The 16,291-nt window shown below is 49.5% G+C and overlaps 2 protein-coding genes across 2 annotated transcripts; both read left to right on the top strand.

Annotated features, from left to right (window-relative positions):
* The first annotated feature begins 124 nt into the window (after window positions 1-124).
* On the top strand, window positions 125-12,778 carry atr (ATR checkpoint kinase). Its single transcript, XM_088399731.1, has 48 exons — window positions 125-557; window positions 668-759; window positions 916-1,068; window positions 1,251-1,934; window positions 2,025-2,203; window positions 2,283-2,416; window positions 2,487-2,660; window positions 2,759-2,922; window positions 3,006-3,158; window positions 3,303-3,504; window positions 3,574-3,821; window positions 3,898-4,088; window positions 4,165-4,265; window positions 4,453-4,624; window positions 4,678-4,818; window positions 4,911-5,105; window positions 5,234-5,419; window positions 5,489-5,584; window positions 5,668-5,798; window positions 5,883-6,026; window positions 6,096-6,189; window positions 6,258-6,383; window positions 6,447-6,653; window positions 6,732-6,845; window positions 6,948-7,063; window positions 7,175-7,295; window positions 7,439-7,576; window positions 7,739-7,913; window positions 8,042-8,211; window positions 8,290-8,454; window positions 8,543-8,634; window positions 8,790-8,881; window positions 8,955-9,132; window positions 9,205-9,390; window positions 9,460-9,619; window positions 9,689-9,868; window positions 9,938-10,080; window positions 10,154-10,251; window positions 10,311-10,540; window positions 10,624-10,758; window positions 10,824-11,024; window positions 11,116-11,259; window positions 11,328-11,478; window positions 11,538-11,694; window positions 11,758-11,911; window positions 12,029-12,180; window positions 12,294-12,399; window positions 12,489-12,778. Exons 1-48 carry the CDS (start codon window positions 496-498, stop codon window positions 12,660-12,662), a joined length of 7,761 nt encoding a protein of 2,586 aa, XP_088255857.1. The 5' UTR covers window positions 125-495; the 3' UTR covers window positions 12,663-12,778.
* A 174-nt stretch (window positions 12,779-12,952) lies between these two features.
* Window positions 12,953-16,217, top strand: LOC148384924 (endophilin-B1-like). Its single transcript, XM_088401405.1, has 10 exons — window positions 12,953-13,174; window positions 13,514-13,655; window positions 14,079-14,207; window positions 14,279-14,412; window positions 14,530-14,622; window positions 14,696-14,785; window positions 14,854-14,877; window positions 14,963-15,052; window positions 15,141-15,241; window positions 15,437-16,217. Exons 1-10 carry the CDS (start codon window positions 13,118-13,120, stop codon window positions 15,672-15,674), a joined length of 1,098 nt encoding a protein of 365 aa, XP_088257531.1. The 5' UTR covers window positions 12,953-13,117; the 3' UTR covers window positions 15,675-16,217.
* The last annotated feature ends 74 nt before the right edge of the window (window positions 16,218-16,291 follow it).

Genomic DNA, 16,291 nt, shown 5'->3' with positions numbered 1-16,291 from the left:
CATTGGACATTGGAGTGGATGAGAAAAGCAGAATGATTGACTTTTTACAGTGAAGCTTTATGTCCTTAAATGCTATAATGCAGAAATTTTTAAAACAAAAGACGTATTTACGTTTATTGATATAACCACATACAAATAATCAAAATCACTGTGAAAAAAAAAAGATTTAATGACTGATGATAATGAATTTAATGATTCTAGAATTTTATTGTGAGGTGAATACGATTTTTTACTTTAGAAAAATAAATGTAAAAATAAGCACTGTAACTATTATGTTTATTAAAAATCTATAGGAATAATTAAAACCAATACAAATGTTTCCAACTGAAAAAAAAATCGCCTTACAATATGCTTTTTGGCCCTTGGCACTTGCCGTACGATCACAACAATACGTCAGAATGGAGCGAAACTTTGGACCGGTGTGGTTATTCAAACGCTTGCTAATTCTACAATAAAACGATTTAGACATGAATTAAAAGACACAACGAGTAGACAATGTTAACCATGGAAGGGCTGGAGATGTCTGCTATGATCCCGGCTCTTCATGAGCTTGCCAGGTAACTTCGATCGGGCTATTAACTAACGAGCTAAGCTAACCTGAGCACGTTTGCTATGTTTACATTTGCCATGCTGTTCTCCGAATAAGCAATTTATTATTGTTTGTTAGCGCCAACCCAGCGGAATACGATGAAGCTGTAAAGAAACCTCGACAAATTCTATGTCAATTCATTGACAGGATCCTAACTGACGTGGACGCAGGTAGGTTGAAAATGCAATTAACGTTATTTTCAATTAATATGGCTTTGTCTGTGCTGGAAAGAAAACAAACTGAACGGTTGCGATGGTGCTGATTTTTGTAAAGTAAATACATTTTAAAAAAAATCCACATTTAAGAGTGCTGTGTCATTTCTTCAGTGTCTCTTGGGTTGAATAAAAAGTCCACCTCGGAGCCAGCCTGTGTCATGCTGCTGGATTTCGTACAGCACATCATCAAGTCATCGTCACTCATGTTTTCCAACCCTGCCTGCCAGCCTGGAGACTACCCAGATGCCACGCAACGCTGTACTGGTAAGTCAGGTCTATAAACTGGATGTGTTACAAGCACCCAGCTGAAAGGTCGAGCTGATGTCACAAAATGTGACCCCGACAGTCGGAAGTCACACAGGTAGGTTCCGAGAATGAAGGTTCACCCCGAGGAACATTATGAGAAGCATTTTATGGTCCTCGCTCATCTTCTCCCTTTCCTCCAGACTTCAGCAACTGGGTGTCGCTGCGACTGCTGCGCGTGGCCGCCGCCCCAGACTGCGGCGCCATCCACGAGCATGTGCGCGCCGTCCTCTGCTCCCTGCTGCACTCCCTGCTCGTCCGGGCGCCCTTCATCTTCGCCCGCCTAGCCCACGATCTCGTTCTTCTATTGGCCGACCTGGGCGGCATCCTACGCGCTCACGTCACCTCCCGCTCGACCAGCCTTTGGCCCGCCGACCTCCGATCCTTCGCCGCCACCTCGCCATTCGCCGACCTCAGCCCTTCGCCCCTCGTTCTCGCCTCCCCGTCGGCGCTGGAGTCGCTCGCCGCGGTGACGCTGCACATTGTCACCGATGTCGTCAGGGGGATACTCTCCCCCTGGGTCCTGAGGATGTCCTGGGAGGCCGCCTGCTCCATCCTGGGCCACGGTAACACTCGGCTGAGGACGATCGCCATGGTGATGCTGAGGCGGCTGGTGGAGGTGGGGGGCTTCCCAGAAGAGCTGGGACACCAGTTCTTCACCGCCTTCCTCCACGTGTTGAAGATCGCTGGAGGCGAGTATGAGGGGGAGCTTCTCGGCCTGACCCGGTGCGTGTTTGGCCGAGGTGTCGCCCGACTGGAGGACATGTACCTGACACAGGTGTTTGACTGCGTCTGCACCCATGCCGAGGCTCAGGGGTCCAACACAAGTATGTTTTTTTTTTTTTTTTTTTTTTAACAGACAGCTTTTCGTTTTCATATCTACTCAAAAGTAGCGTTTTGATATTTCCCATGTGCAGGAACCCCGGAAGCCAGCAGGCCTTTGGGGACAGAGGTAACCCAGTCGCTGTGTCACGCCTTGGGCTGGGCGCTGTCGATGGCCGCCTGCTATGAGAACGCCGCCCTCCTGCAGATGAAGCGAGTGGTGGAGGTCTGCAGGACGCTGGCGTGCACTGTGGGAACTGAAACACAAGCTGAAGTACAGTATTTGTCTTTTATAAAAATACATCTTTTTTATTTATTTCGATTTTTTAAAATTCCATATTTCTCTTGTGCAGTGCGCGGAGGGTTTCCTGAAGGCCGCGCTCAAAGCGGAGATGGCCACACTGGTGCTGCAAACCGAGGACGAGCCCGCGCCAGCCAAGAAAGTCTTCAAAGCGGCCCACGGGACGCCGAAATTGTCACCGCACACGTGAGTTGGCAGAAAAAAATGCAAATTAACAAAGCCTTTAGAAACCGATGGTGACATTTGCGTGATGCAGCGAAGTGGCCGTACGTGATGACAGCCAAGTCTGGGCCGTGCTCAGCCACCGCTTGGAGGAGCTCTTGGCATTCGACTCCGACGCTGAAGAACCCGAGAGCGACAACAGGCTTGTCGCTCTTCAAGGCGTCGCGCTCATCCTCCGACTGGCCGCCGTTTGCTCCTCGCCCACCAGGTGACGCACTATCACACATTTTTCCGACGTGTCTTCATGAACACCGAAAAGACCGAATGTCAGTTAAAAGCATGACTTGTTTTCTTCCAATTTCTCAGGCAGCCTCCTCTTCTCTGGGTGTCCACTAAGAATCTTGGTAGGACATTGAGGAACTGTCAATCAGTGCTCGAGGACGGGGCTGAACCCGTCACCAACCAGAAGTACTACGAGTCCGCTGTCCAGATTACTGTGAGAGTTCTTGACTGTGTGCTCTACCTGACCGGTAAGCATTGCCATAACTTCTCTTTTCTGCGAAAAATGTAAGAAAATAATAATATAACCAATTTTTTTTGCTTTTTTGAGCAGCGTGCAGCCAAGGCGAGGATATGCTCCAGCGGCGTGTGTGCACGCTCCTGACGCTCCCCTGGGTGTCGGCTCACAAGATGACCTCGCCCGTCACAAATTCGGGCTTCCCCTCCTGGGTCTTCACCTTGGCTCAGAAGCTCCAGTTTTGCTTCTGTGAGTATGCTGCAAAATAAATTCAGATCATTACAACTCCAAAATACTGTTTTGTATTTTTCCACACATCCCATATGGAAAAATGAAAAAAATATTTCGAATTTAAAAATCCTTCTTAGCATTCATCTCTTGTGTTTGGAACAGCGAGCGAGGTTCAGGCGCAGTGTGTGTCTCTGCTAGCACGCCTGCGCGGCGGGGTGTGCGTGGCCTGGCGTGCGTTTGTATTCTCTGCGGCCCTGCGAGGTCACGACGAGGCCCTGAAAGTGGCGGCGGTCCGAGCCCTCCCGCTTCTTCTTCGCCATGTGGAAGCCTCTCGCCACGACCTCATCACCACCACCGCTTTATAGTACGTCGTATGTGACCTTAAAATGTATTAGAGATAAGAATTTAATAACCAGATTGTCCCAATCCGTAGTCCCAGGCTGGAGGACGGTTCGGAGAACGTGCTGAGAGAGTTGGCGGGCATCGTGGGCCATCTGAGCTGCGTCCAATCGGGGCTCTCGCTGCTCAGAGATAACGCCGATCATCCGGAAGAGCTCGTGTGCCTCGGCCTCTTCCTGAGCACGGAACACCCCGGCGGCGCAGCCCCAACCCTGACGGCCTCCTTCGTTAAACCTTTTCTGCCTCTGCTCGGACCGCAGGCCCCAAGTAGCGTCAAACAAGGTGTCGTCCTCAAACCTGACAAATGATTGATTTGGTATTCATAATTATTGAGTGTCTTTTGTTTTCCCTGACCTAGCGTTTCTGCATGCACTACCTCACCTCTGCCAACATGTGTGCCTGGCTGACGGCAGCGACGACTCCCAGGAGCTTCTCGCCGCTCTCGTCGGTCTCATCGAGGATTCCGATCAGGGTGTCAGAATAGCCTTCAGCCAATCGGTGCGTTTCCTGCTATCGGACCCTTCCTCTGACGACGGTCCTGTGAGCGAGGTGAGTGCTTCAGATGTTGCGTCTTTGAGGAATAATTATTTGCGTGTGTCCTTCATTTGTTTGTGTGTGTTCCCAGCTGCTTACTGTTCGGCTCAAAGAGGCCTTCAACAAAGCCAAAGCCAACAACGACGACAAAATGCGTCAGACTCTCATCCTCACCACCGGAGAGATCGGCAGGTAAGAAGTTCTGGTTAAGTTAACGCCATCACTAAGTGGAAGCATTTATATATTAAACAATGAAGGACCTAAGGTTGAACCTTGAGGCACACCGCATGTCTCTGTGAAGATAAAAACATTGAACCCAACATAGTTGTTTTTTTTCCTCCAACCTCTGGTTGTTTCAACTTTCGTTCTCCTGCTCCAGAGCATCTCAAGGCAGCTTGGTGTCCTTCTCCCTGCTTCATCTGCTCCACTGTCTACTGTCCAAGTCGTCGCCCGTGTCCGTGGGAGCCTACACTCAGATCAGATTGCTGGCGGCCACCAAAGGAATCGAGCTGCAAACGCTCTTCAATCAGCACAAGAATCCCATCTGTCAGGTAAACAAACCAGCAAGTAGATAGGCTTCCATGACGCCACGTGTATGTTTCAGTTCCTGGTGGAGTCGCTGCACTCGCGTCACTCCTCGGCTCACCAGAGCAGCGAGTCGGCCCATCACAGGGAGCTGGTGCTCGACATCCTGGCTCAGATCGCGCACGCCTTCGACTTCCCTGACCTCCACCTCTTCCTCTCCGTACGTGCATTGAAGCCACGCGCCGTCAGGAAACTCCAGTCATGCCATTTGGGTGCTATGTTAGCTTTACGTGCGTATTCTGGGCTATTCAGCGGACGCTTCAGGTGCTTTTGCCCTACCTGGCCGCCAAGTCCAGCACCACAGGCTCCGCCCTCATCCGCACGCTGGCCAATGAGCTGAAGGCCAACCGACGGGAGATCCTGATCAACAACTTCAAGTACATCTTCAGCCACCTGGTCTGCTCCTGCACCAAAGAGGAGCTGGAACGGGCCTTCCACTACTTGCAGGTAAAAAAAAAAAAAAGAAAGAAAGGTCATAAAGAACAAAATGAATGACTCAGCTATAAACGTAATAAATATTGATTCTCTGTAATTGATGAAATGCTCACAAGATTGATTTCTCATTGCGACCATAGAGCGAGACGGAGATCGAACTGGGCTCACTTCTGCGCCAAGACTTCCAAGGCCTTCACAACGAGCTCCTGCTTTGCTTGGGTGAGCACTACCAGCAGGTCTTCAACGGTCTGGCCATCCTGGCCTCCTTCGCCTCCAACGACGACCCCTACCAGGGTCCCCGCGACATCACCACCCAGGAGCAAATGGTACCAGAATCTCTGTGTTTTTTAAAATTCCTTTGTTGTCGTATCGTGTCATTTATTCTCTCCACGTAGGTGGAGTATCTTCAACCAAAGCTACTGGGGATTCTTGCATTCTTCAACATGCAACTGCTCAGCTCCAGCGTGGGAGAGAAGAGCAGGAAGAAGCTGGTGAGTTCAATATTGAATAAAAAAGTACCAGATTAAAAAAAAATATATTAAATACTTTCTAATAATGTTTTTTTTTTTTTTAGGCGCTGACCAGCGTGATGGCTCTGATGCGACTGATGGGCCCCAAACACATCAGCTCAGTGCGGGTGAAGATGATGACCACCCTGCGGACAGGCCTCCGCTACCGAGAAGACTTTCCTCTTCTCTGCTGCCAGTCAGTACCTGCTGACTCACTCTTACGTACATTTAACATTGTGCCACTACATTCTCCTGACGTGATGATGTTTTGGTTGAACAGAACATGGGAGTGTTTTGTTCGAAGCGTGGAGCCGGCGCATTTGGGCCCCCTGCTGAGTCACGTGATCGTGGCCCTCCTGCCGCTCATCCCGCTGCAACCCAAAGAGACCGCCGCAATCATCCGCTTCCTCATACTGGACAACAGGTCGGCCATTAAGTAACCTTCACTCGCACGTACGCCATCAATCGTTATTTAACGCCGCGTTTCGCACAGGGAAGAAGTCAACGACTACCTCCATGAGATTTACTTCCTGCCGGACCATCCTGAGCTGAAAGACATCCATACTGTGCTGCAGAATGACAAGAAGGTTTCTGCAGAAGTCACCACTACGCCATGACAACAAAGCATCTTCACAGTCGCTGTTTGTTTGCTTAGTTGACAGCCAGCAACAGCGACCTGGCGTCTGCGCTGCAGCTTTCCATGAGAGCCGTTCAGCACGAGAACGTGGACGTCCGCATCCATGCGCTGACCAGCCTCAGGGACATGATGCACAGCAACCAGGTGAGAACCTCCACGCGTGATGAAAGATCTCGCAAGGCTCAAATGTTCACGCACCTTTGACAGGAGTGGCTGTCGAGGCAAGTGTGCGCCAGTGAGTCGGTGGAGCCGGTCATCTCCAACCTGGTGTCGGTGCTGCTCAAGGGCTGCCAGGACTCGTCGCCCGAAGCCCGCCTCCTGTGTGGCGAGTGTCTCGGCGAGCTGGGTGCCGTAGACCCGGGTCGCCTGGACCTGTCGCCGTCGCACATTCACGGGGACCGCAACACCTTTGTGGTATGTAGGAAATTGGGTGGCGATGCCTACCATGACATGCCTGAAATCTCACCTCATATTTTCATGTTGCTTCTCTAGAGCGGCGTGGAGCACCCCAACTTCGCTTACGAACTGCTGACCGAACTGACCCGAGCTTTTCTGGCTTACGCCGACAACGTCCGAGCGCAGGACTCTGCAGCTTACGCCATCCAGGTACGCACGCTGTGTGACAAAGTAAAACTAACAAAATAAAAATGAGGTGGAAAGGAAACAACTGAAACTACATTTTGCCGTCACGTGAATCCCTTTCCATAGGAGCTGCTCGCCATCTTCGAGTGCCGCGAGGGTCGGCAGGATTCGCCCGGACGCCGACTGTGGAGGCGATTCCCGGAGCACGTCAAGGAAATACTGGAGCCTCACCTCAACAGCAGGTACCGTGCCAGGAGGCCACACACGCGTGTCATGATGTCTGCTGTCACAATTTTATTCTTAAAGTACAACGATATTACAAAGAGCTCATCCCAGGTGTGTCCACCTCGCAGGTACAAGAGCAGCCAGAAGGAGGTCAACTGGGCCGACCTGAAGAAGCCAGTCTACCTCAGCAACCAGGGTGGCAAGTTTTCTGATTGGGCCGCCACCTGGGCCGCCTATCTCATCAGCAAAGTGAGGCCCGCCATTTAAAAATGCTGTTTTGACAGCACGTCTTTTGTTGCTATTAGTTGGTTGGATGCAACAAAAAAAAACAGAAAATATTTTCCTCTGCTAATTCATGGTTGATGAAATAAAAATTATTTTCTTTTTTTTAGGTGCGACACAAATTGGCCAGCCGGGTGTTCACCTGCTGCAGTTTCATCATCAAGTACGACGACAAGGTGACCATCTACCTGCTCCCTCATGTGCTGCTCTACATGCTGCTGGGCTGCAGGTCGGCCGAGCAGAAGGAGGTGAGCGCCCACCCCACTTAGAAAAATCTCAATTAATTCAAAATAATATATAATATACTGTAATATAGCTGACTGTCTGCATTATGCTGCCCCCAGGTGGCCACATACCAGAAGGAGCAGCATAATGATGTTTGAATTCTTGACATGCGGGTTTTGCTGCAGGTGACAGAGGAGATGCTGACAGTGCTGACGGAGAGCGAGGAGCGCGTCCGGGAGGCGGCCTCCAGCCGTTGGCAGCTCAGCACTCAGACGGTGTTCAGCATGCTGTCGCACCTCACCCAGTGGAGCCGCCACATCCTCCACGTCGAGCCCGGCGCCAAGAGCACCAATGTCAAATGTAACAATCAGCATGCCGTTCAAAGTAGTCATCTTTCATTTGATGTCTTCAATGTGTCAGAGTTGGCATGATGATTTGAACCATTCTTGGCTCATTAATGCTAATGATTTTTTTTTTTTGGGTTGTAGCCGAGAGCAGCGACTACGAGCGCGTGGTGGCCTTCCTCAAGGGCATCCCCCAGGATGTGATGGCCAAGGCGGCGTTGCGCTCCAAGGCCTACACGCGCGCCCTCATGCACTTTGAAGCTTACATTCTGGAGGACAAAGAGAACATTCAGGACCACCTCACCTTCCTGCAGGTGGGACCACCATGAGAACTTAGTAGTGGAGTAAGCACTCGCAAGCCAAAGCAAAAATAAGCCACTTTCCCACCACAGAGGTTGTACGCCGCCATGCACGAGCCGGACGGCTTGAGGGGGGTGGACGCCCTGAGGCGGGAGGAGCCGTCGCTACGGGAACAGATCCTGGAGCACGAGAGCATCGGCCTGCTGCAGGATGCCACCGCATGTTACGACCACGCCATTCAGCTCCAGTCTGACCAGGTGGCTTTTGTGTGAATGATGAAGCACTGATTGACGTTTTTACATTCCAGCAGTTGCATCCTCGTGTTTATCGTCACTTTCTGTCTAGATCGGCCACTATCACGGCGTCTTGACGTCTCGCTTGGGCCTGGGCCAGCTGTCCACGGTCATCACACAGGTTAATGGAATCCTGGCCGACAAGTACGAACATTACCTCGGCTTAGAACATTTGGAAGTTTTGAATGCGATATATTTAGACTGAGATCGTTAAGTAAAATGACTTTGACGTGCTGCCAAAAGTTTATCGTTGGCTAAGCAGAAGCTGAGCACCGCTGCAATTTGTTTCTGGAGTGTAGGCAGCAGTGGACCTCAGAGTTGAACGCCTACAGAGTGGAGGCTGCCTGGAAGCTGGGCAAATGGGACCTGCTGGAGGACTATTTGAGTTCAGGTAATGAAATAAATAATTGTTCACCATGACTTAGCGAATATGATCCATGTGGGAATCTAAAATGTGCCTCTAGACCTCCAATCCAGCACTTGGGGAGTACGACTCGGTCAGCTGCTGCTGGCAGCCAAACAGGAAGACGGCGCCGCCTTCTCCGAGAAGCTGAAGCTGGTCCGGAAGGAGCAGGTGATCCCGTTGTCGGCCGCCAGCTTCGAGTGCGGATCGTACCAGAGAGGATACGAGTACATCGTCAGGTCTGTCGGCCTCGTTTCCGTCCGTTGCCGGATCGTGCGACCTCGTAAAGTCGAGGGATTGTGTGCCATCAGGTTGCACATGCTGAGCGAGTTGGAGCACACCTTCACTGAGCTACAGAGGCTGGAAGGAGGCTCCTCCCCCGGCCTCAGACAGCTGCCCTCCCACTGGTCGGATCGGCTGGAGATGACCCAGAAATCATTTCGGGCCAAAGAGCCCATCCTCGCCCTACGTCGAGCTCTGCTGAGCCTGCAAACAAAGTAAAAAAAAACAAAACAAAACACTTTCTGTGTTGGAAATGCCCATTTCCGACCTTTGCCCTTTTCCAGGCCTACGAGCCAGAAGCTGGTGGGCGAGTGCTGGCTCCAGAGCGCCCGGGTGGCCAGGAAGGCCGGACATCACCAGACAGCCTTCAACGCGCTCCTCAACGCAGAGAACACACACTTGACCGAGCTGTTCACAGAGAAGGCCAAGTGGCTTTGGTCCAAGGTTGGACGTTTAGCAATAGAGCAAAATGAGGCTCAAGAACTGATTTGGATTTTTTGGCTGGGCGCTCAGGGCGACGTCCACCAGGCGCTGATGGTGCTGCAAAAGGGCGTGGCCCAGTGCTTCCCGAACGAGGAGCCCCCGTCGGACCCTCACGACCTGCAGAGCAAAGGCCGAGCCATGCTGCTTGTAGGCCGCTTCATGGAGGAGACGGCCAACTTTGAGTCCAACGCCGTCATGAAGACCTACAAGGTTGCCGTTTTACGACAGGCGCGAGAATCCGCTTTGCTTTTTGTTGATCGGTTTGAATTTTTCGCGAAGGATGTGACGAACCTTCTGCCTGAGTGGGAGGACGGCAACTTCTACCTGGCCAAGTACTATGACAAAGTCATGCCCATGGTGACCGACAACAAGATGGAGAGGCAAGGGAACCTCATCAGATACATCGTCAACTACTTTGGAAAGTAAGACCAAAAAACAAAGTCAAACGTCATCTATGCATTTACTCCAACGGACATCTTGTCTGTTTTTTTCCAGGGCGCTGCAGTTTGGGAATCAGTACATCTACCAGGCTATGCCCCGCATGCTCTCGCTTTGGTTGGACTTTGGAGCCAAAGTGTGCGAGTGCGAGAAAGGTGCGTGTGTTACGTCTTCTTCATTCGCATAGTAACTTAGCGTCATTTGTTTTTGGAAGCTGGTCGAGCCGACAGGCAGATGCGTCAGGAGCTGTCCAAGATCAACGCCACGATGAGCGAGCACTGCACCAACCTGGCTCCCTACCAGTTCCTCACCGCCTTCTCGCAGCTCATCTCCCGCGTGTGCCACTCCAACGACGACGTCTTCGCCGTCCTCATGACCATCGTGGCTAAAGTCTTCTTGGCGTACCCGCAGCAGGCCATGTGGCTCATGACAGCCGTGTCCAAGGTAGCCGCACTCTTCCTGTTTGTGAACATTGACTTTCTGTTCCTGCATGCTAATGAGGATGTTCCTGCCCCACCCCCTTTTAGTCTTCCTATCCCACCCGAATGCACCGCTGCAATCAGATCCTAAAGAAAGCCATCAGCCTCAAGTCATCTCTGGAAAAGTTTGTCAGCGACGCCAACAGGCTCACCGACAAGCTGGTGGAACTCTGCAACAAGCCGGTGAGGAATCATCTTAACAGGAAATGACGGCGCTATCGTTTGATGTTTTCATTGTTTTCAATTAGGTGAATCAGGACTCTATGAAACTGAGCATGAGCAGCCACTTCAGGCATCTGAAGCGTCTGGTGGAGGAGCCCACTTTCAGCCAGATCCTCATCCCGTTACAATCCGTGCTCATCCCCACGCTGCCCGACACCGGCGGAGCCAACACCGCCCACGACGCCTTCCCAGGACATTGGGCCTACCTGGACGGCTTTGAAGATCAGGTAAGGCTGGATGAGGAATCTTATCTATCAGCCATTTTTTTTCTTGTCCCATCTGCTGTGCACTACACTAAACAATTGTTAAATTCTTTAGGTGGAGATCCTGGCCTCCTTGCAGAAGCCCAAGAAGATCAGCCTGAAGGGTTCAGACGGGCGCTGCTACACCATGATGTGCAAGCCCAAAGACGACCTGAGGAAGGACTGCAGGCTCATGGAGTTCAACTGCCTCATTAACAAGGTCCGCACGTGTTTTTCTCGACATTTATTAAAGAGGCAGTTTGTGAAATCATGTGTGTGCGCACGCAGTGCTTGCGTAAAGACGCCGAGTCGCGGCGGCGGGAGCTCCACATCCGCACCTACGCCGTCATCCCTCTCAACGAGGAGTGCGGCATCATCGAGTGGGTCAACAACACGGCGGGGCTGCGCCACATTCTCACCAGGCTGTACAAGGAGAGAGGTATGCCTCCACGTCGGCTTCACAGATAGCAGCACTGAGCGGCGGCGCGGACCTTTCAGGCGTCTACTTGTCGGGCAAGGAGTTGAAGAAGATGATCCTTCCCAAGAACACCCCCCTCGAGGAGAAGCTCCGCATGCACAAGGAGGTTCTGTGCGCTCGACACCCGCCCGTCTTCTACGAGTGGTTCCTGCGCACCTTCCCTGACCCAACTTCATGGTACGACACAGTATATTTTGATTTATCTGTTTGGGGTTGGCTTCATTTTATAACGATCTCCAGGTACAGCAGCCGCTCGGCATACTGCCGCTCCACAGCCGTCATGTCCATGGTGGGCTACATCCTCGGCCTGGGGGATCGCCACGGCGAGAACATCCTTTTTGACTCCTTCACGGGGGACTGTGTGCATGTGGACTTCAACTGCCTCTTTAATAAGGTTTGCTACCTTGTGGATTGAAATGACTCACTGGAACAAGCTCCGTTTGCTTTGTGTTTTAAAAAGCTAATATTGGCCGAGCGATTAATCGTTCCGATTGATCTCTTTTCTGTCCAGGGGGAGACATTTGATGTCCCCGAGGTGGTCCCGTTCCGCCTGACCCAGAACATGGTGCACGCCATGGGGCCCATGGGCATCGAGGGTCTTTTCAGGCAGGCCTGTGAAGTCACCCTAAAGCTCATGAGGGACCAAAGGGAGCCACTCATGAGGCACCTACAAATAAATAAATACATAACATAGATTATTTATTAAAAATTGAATTTTCTGTCTTTATCAATGTGATATAGGATAACATTTTTATTTAACTAACCATCTTTCCCAGTGTCCTGAAGACCTTCCTGCACGACCCCCTGGTGGAGTGGAGCAAACAAGGCAGAGGACTTTGCAAAACTCAGGCCAACGAAATGGGAGAGATTGTCAACGAAAAGGTGTGCAGACAAAACCTTTCTGTGTTCGCCGTGGAAAAAAAAAAATCCTTATCCCAGTTCTAAGAGCCTTCCATTCTTTGGTCCCGCAGGCCAAAACGCATGTGTGTGACATCGAGCAGCGTCTCCAGGGTGTGATTAAAAGCCGCAATAAAGTTCTGGGACTGCCCCTGTCCATCGAGGGCCACGTGCACTACCTGATTCAGGAGGCCACGGACGACAAGCTGCTTTGTTTGATGTATGTGGGCTGGGGGCCCTACCTGTAAAGTGCACTTTTGCTTTGTTTGCATTTATGTTCAGTAAACTCCGTTAACCAGTTCCTGTTATTTAGAAACTGACATTTATGTACATGTTCTTGTTAATAAACAATTATTTTGCACCAGTGGGGCAGGGCTTGCACATGTTTTTTGAAACTAAACATTTACTCGGTTGTTTAATGTAATTTAATTTTATATATGGTAAAAAAAAAAAAAGTTTAAGAAAACCAGTTTATACTTCCGGTTTCGCTTTTAATTTGGCGGTCCGTGCCGGCTAAAGGGAAGAAAACATCGCGACGACATCACCTCGTGTCATTACGTCACAAGCTAATCTTGACTCAAAGAAACATGGCGGGGTCAGCGAGCGGTCTGCGGTCACACACCCCGCTCACCTAGCTTATTTACCGGGCGACAGAGGACACTTCGGTAACGGCGTTCATCTCGACCTTGACGTCGCCGTCGTCATGGATTTGACGCGGTTGGCTGCAGACGCCGGCCAGTTCATCAACCGGGCGGTCCAGGTACAAAAAAAAAAAAAAAAAATCTTACGTCACCAATACTCATTTTAGAAGTCAAACATTCAAGTGTTTTTTCCCGATTTTTACCCTAAAGCCATTTATAAAGATCAACAGGTGCATGTTTTTGTGGGTCTGTTACACAGACAGTCCATATTTCATTTTTTAAAATACACACCAAATTCAAACACAAATAACACTTCCGACTGAAATGACCGGATATTTTAATTACTGTCAAATATCAAAGTGGATCAAATTTGATGTGAACAATATTTAAGGGTTAACTAAAACAGTGAGTGTGCTGGTAATGTTGTTTTAACATAGCTGCTGTGGCATACATTTCAGTACACGGGGGAGAGTCTTGGTCAGGCCGACAAGACCGATTTAGACCCCGGGCTGGAGGAGCTCCTGACCCGGGTGGATGCCACTAAGAATTGGACGGACCTCATGGTCTCACAGACGGAGGCTGTGTTGCAGCCCAACACAGGTCAGTCATACAATGACGACTTTAGACGTGAATACATTTCATTTTATTAAACAACAATTAATTTGTATAATTTATTATTTATTCATATGAATGTATTATTTATTCATATAAAGTCTGGGCCGCAAAAATATTTCTGACACGTCTGTGGCGCCAAAAAGGTTTATGGGGCAGCACACAAGCAACTATATATATATATGGTTTTATGGAGCAGCTCACAAGTGAATTATTTTTTAATTTAATTTTAACCCTAACCCAAGGGTTAGGTTTAGGGTTAGAGCTAGGGTTAGGGTTAAATTTAATATAAAAATAAATGATTAAACAACGATTTGTAAACAGATGGACTAGACTTTCTAAGCGCTCACTCTTAAATGATTCTACCACCCTTTTGTTCTAATAATGTCATTTTTATTTTGTGCTAAACAGCGGCGCGGCTGGAAGAGCGTCTGTATGAGCAACTGGACTGGCCCGCCCCGTCCCGACCTCGCGCTCAAGAGCTTCTGGGTGACCAAATGATTCAGGCCGGGCTGGAGCTGGGAACCAGCAGCCCTTATGGTGAGTGCCATCACCGTACTAATAATCTGAACTTTAGCCTCATCATGACGTGGATGTATGTTTGTGTTCAGGAACGTCGCTTTTGAGGTGTGGCGAGGCTCAAAAGCAGCTTGGCGAGGCCCAAAGGAAATTTGCCCAAAGCACCAACATCCATTTTCTCACCCCTCTGCGACGCTTCAGCACATGTGAATACAAAACCATGCAGGTCGATTCTATCATTATTTATTTATTAAAGTTGAGTCGAATGCCCGTGACAAGTGGGGTCCCTCAAGGGTCAGTCCTTGGACCCTAAATTATTTCATAATCCATTATTTGTGTTCAGGAGGAGCGCAAGATGTTGCTGAACAAGCGTCTGGACTTGGACATAGCCAAGAGCAGAGTGAGAAGTGCCCACGAGGCTGAACAAGAGTCCAGGGTGAGAAGATCATGAAATCATGTCACACGATGTGTGCAGTCAGTCAGTGTGACTTTTGTTCTCATCGCTTCAGAACCTGAACGCAAACAACCCGACGGAGGACGTCTACTTCTCGTCTCAGGTGTCCTTCATGTTCAGATTCATGCGCGTTCGCTGGATGAAGGTGAGTCGTCACGAATCCACTCAAAGTCGCTGAGTCATCTTTACTATCATTCTCTGTCGTCCAATCAGATGTGGGCGCAGGAGATTTCGCAAGTGAGTTGAATATATCCTAAAAGTCTTCATGTTGATATTATGGGGTGTTGTGTCTAGAATGAATTTCCAATGTGATTTTTTTTAGGCAGAGATGGAGCTAAGGATCTGCGAATCTTTGTTTCAACGCCAGTCGGATGTCACGCGACAGCTTCTGGGACAAATTAGCGACACCCACGTATGAAATCAGATTTCCCCCGTGACACTTTTGAACAGAGGCAGCATTTTGTGATGTTTAATTTTTTTTTTTTTTTTTTTTGGGTCAGGACAAGCATATGCAGAGTCTGAACGACTTTGTGGACGCGCAGACATGTTACTACGCCCAGTGCAAGCAACACGCCCTGGAGCTCCACAAACAGTTGGCCAGGTTGTAAAAGTCACAAAACATGTCACCATTTATTTATTGTCAATTTAGGTTAAAACTGTAGGGACTACGTTTTATTTTATTTGAAACAGTTCAGATCATCGATGGATGTTTTTTGTTAATCTTCTTTAAAACTAGTAAATACTTTTCTTGCAAATATTTGATAATACACAAATACAATTTGGACTTTCCTCGCAGCATCCCGGCCGTGTTGTGCTCCAACAAGTGGCAGTCGTCCATCACCAACGGGGCACCTCACTGTCAGCATCCTTCCGCCGAAGTTCCTCCCACCTCCGCTGTTGTCGTCCACCACCTTCCGGAATTCGACCAAGACTCTTGGACGACGGGAGTGAGCACAAACAACAACAACCACCCGGAGCCGGATCACGCACGTTCATCAGATCCTCCATCTTGTGAGCCCGCGTCTTCCAACTAATTTGAACGCTGCCATCTTGCGAGTCTTCCCCTCATTGTGGCCAAACAAGTGACGGACAGGTGAACTACTTCTTCTTGCTACTTTGGGACAGAGATTTTTATATCGCCCAGGCACATAACTCTCATATATTTTACCCTGTGTAAGTGTACCTAATGAAGTGTCCTAATCATTCCCCAAAACAGGGGCACAGTTGAGCTCATTTTCCACTTTGTGTTGCTCTCTTCGTGTGCGTGCGTGTTTTCACATTTCCAAGCCAAGTACGGTGAAATTGGATCGTTACACAAACACCCCCCCGCTCAGTGGTCCCAATTGGACGATTCAAGTCCCAGTTTTCACATCCATATGTTGTTCATTTTCACCTCATAGAGGCCATTTTGTGTGTAATGGGAATATTGTAGGGGGGGAACTCATGAGGTGTAGATGATGTCATCATCATGTAAAGGACTAGAGGTGTGTGTGTGAGTGTGTGTGTGTGTGGCACAATGTAGCTGACGTCAGCGTTGGGCTGGCATGTGGAAATAAATATGCAAACAGTGATGTGGAGATCTTGAAATAGAGATTTTATATAAACGTACAGTGTTCTTTGTATATAAGTCATTTTTATGCTGCATTGGTTT

This window comes from Syngnathus floridae, chromosome 16 (assembly GCF_059516105.1).
Source record: "Syngnathus floridae isolate MCC-2025c chromosome 16, RoL_Sflo_1.0, whole genome shotgun sequence".
Classification (NCBI taxonomy): Eukaryota; Metazoa; Chordata; class Actinopteri; order Syngnathiformes; family Syngnathidae; genus Syngnathus; species Syngnathus floridae.
Note: the sequence above shows the minus strand (reverse complement) of the source record. Positions and strands in the feature narration are given on the sequence as shown.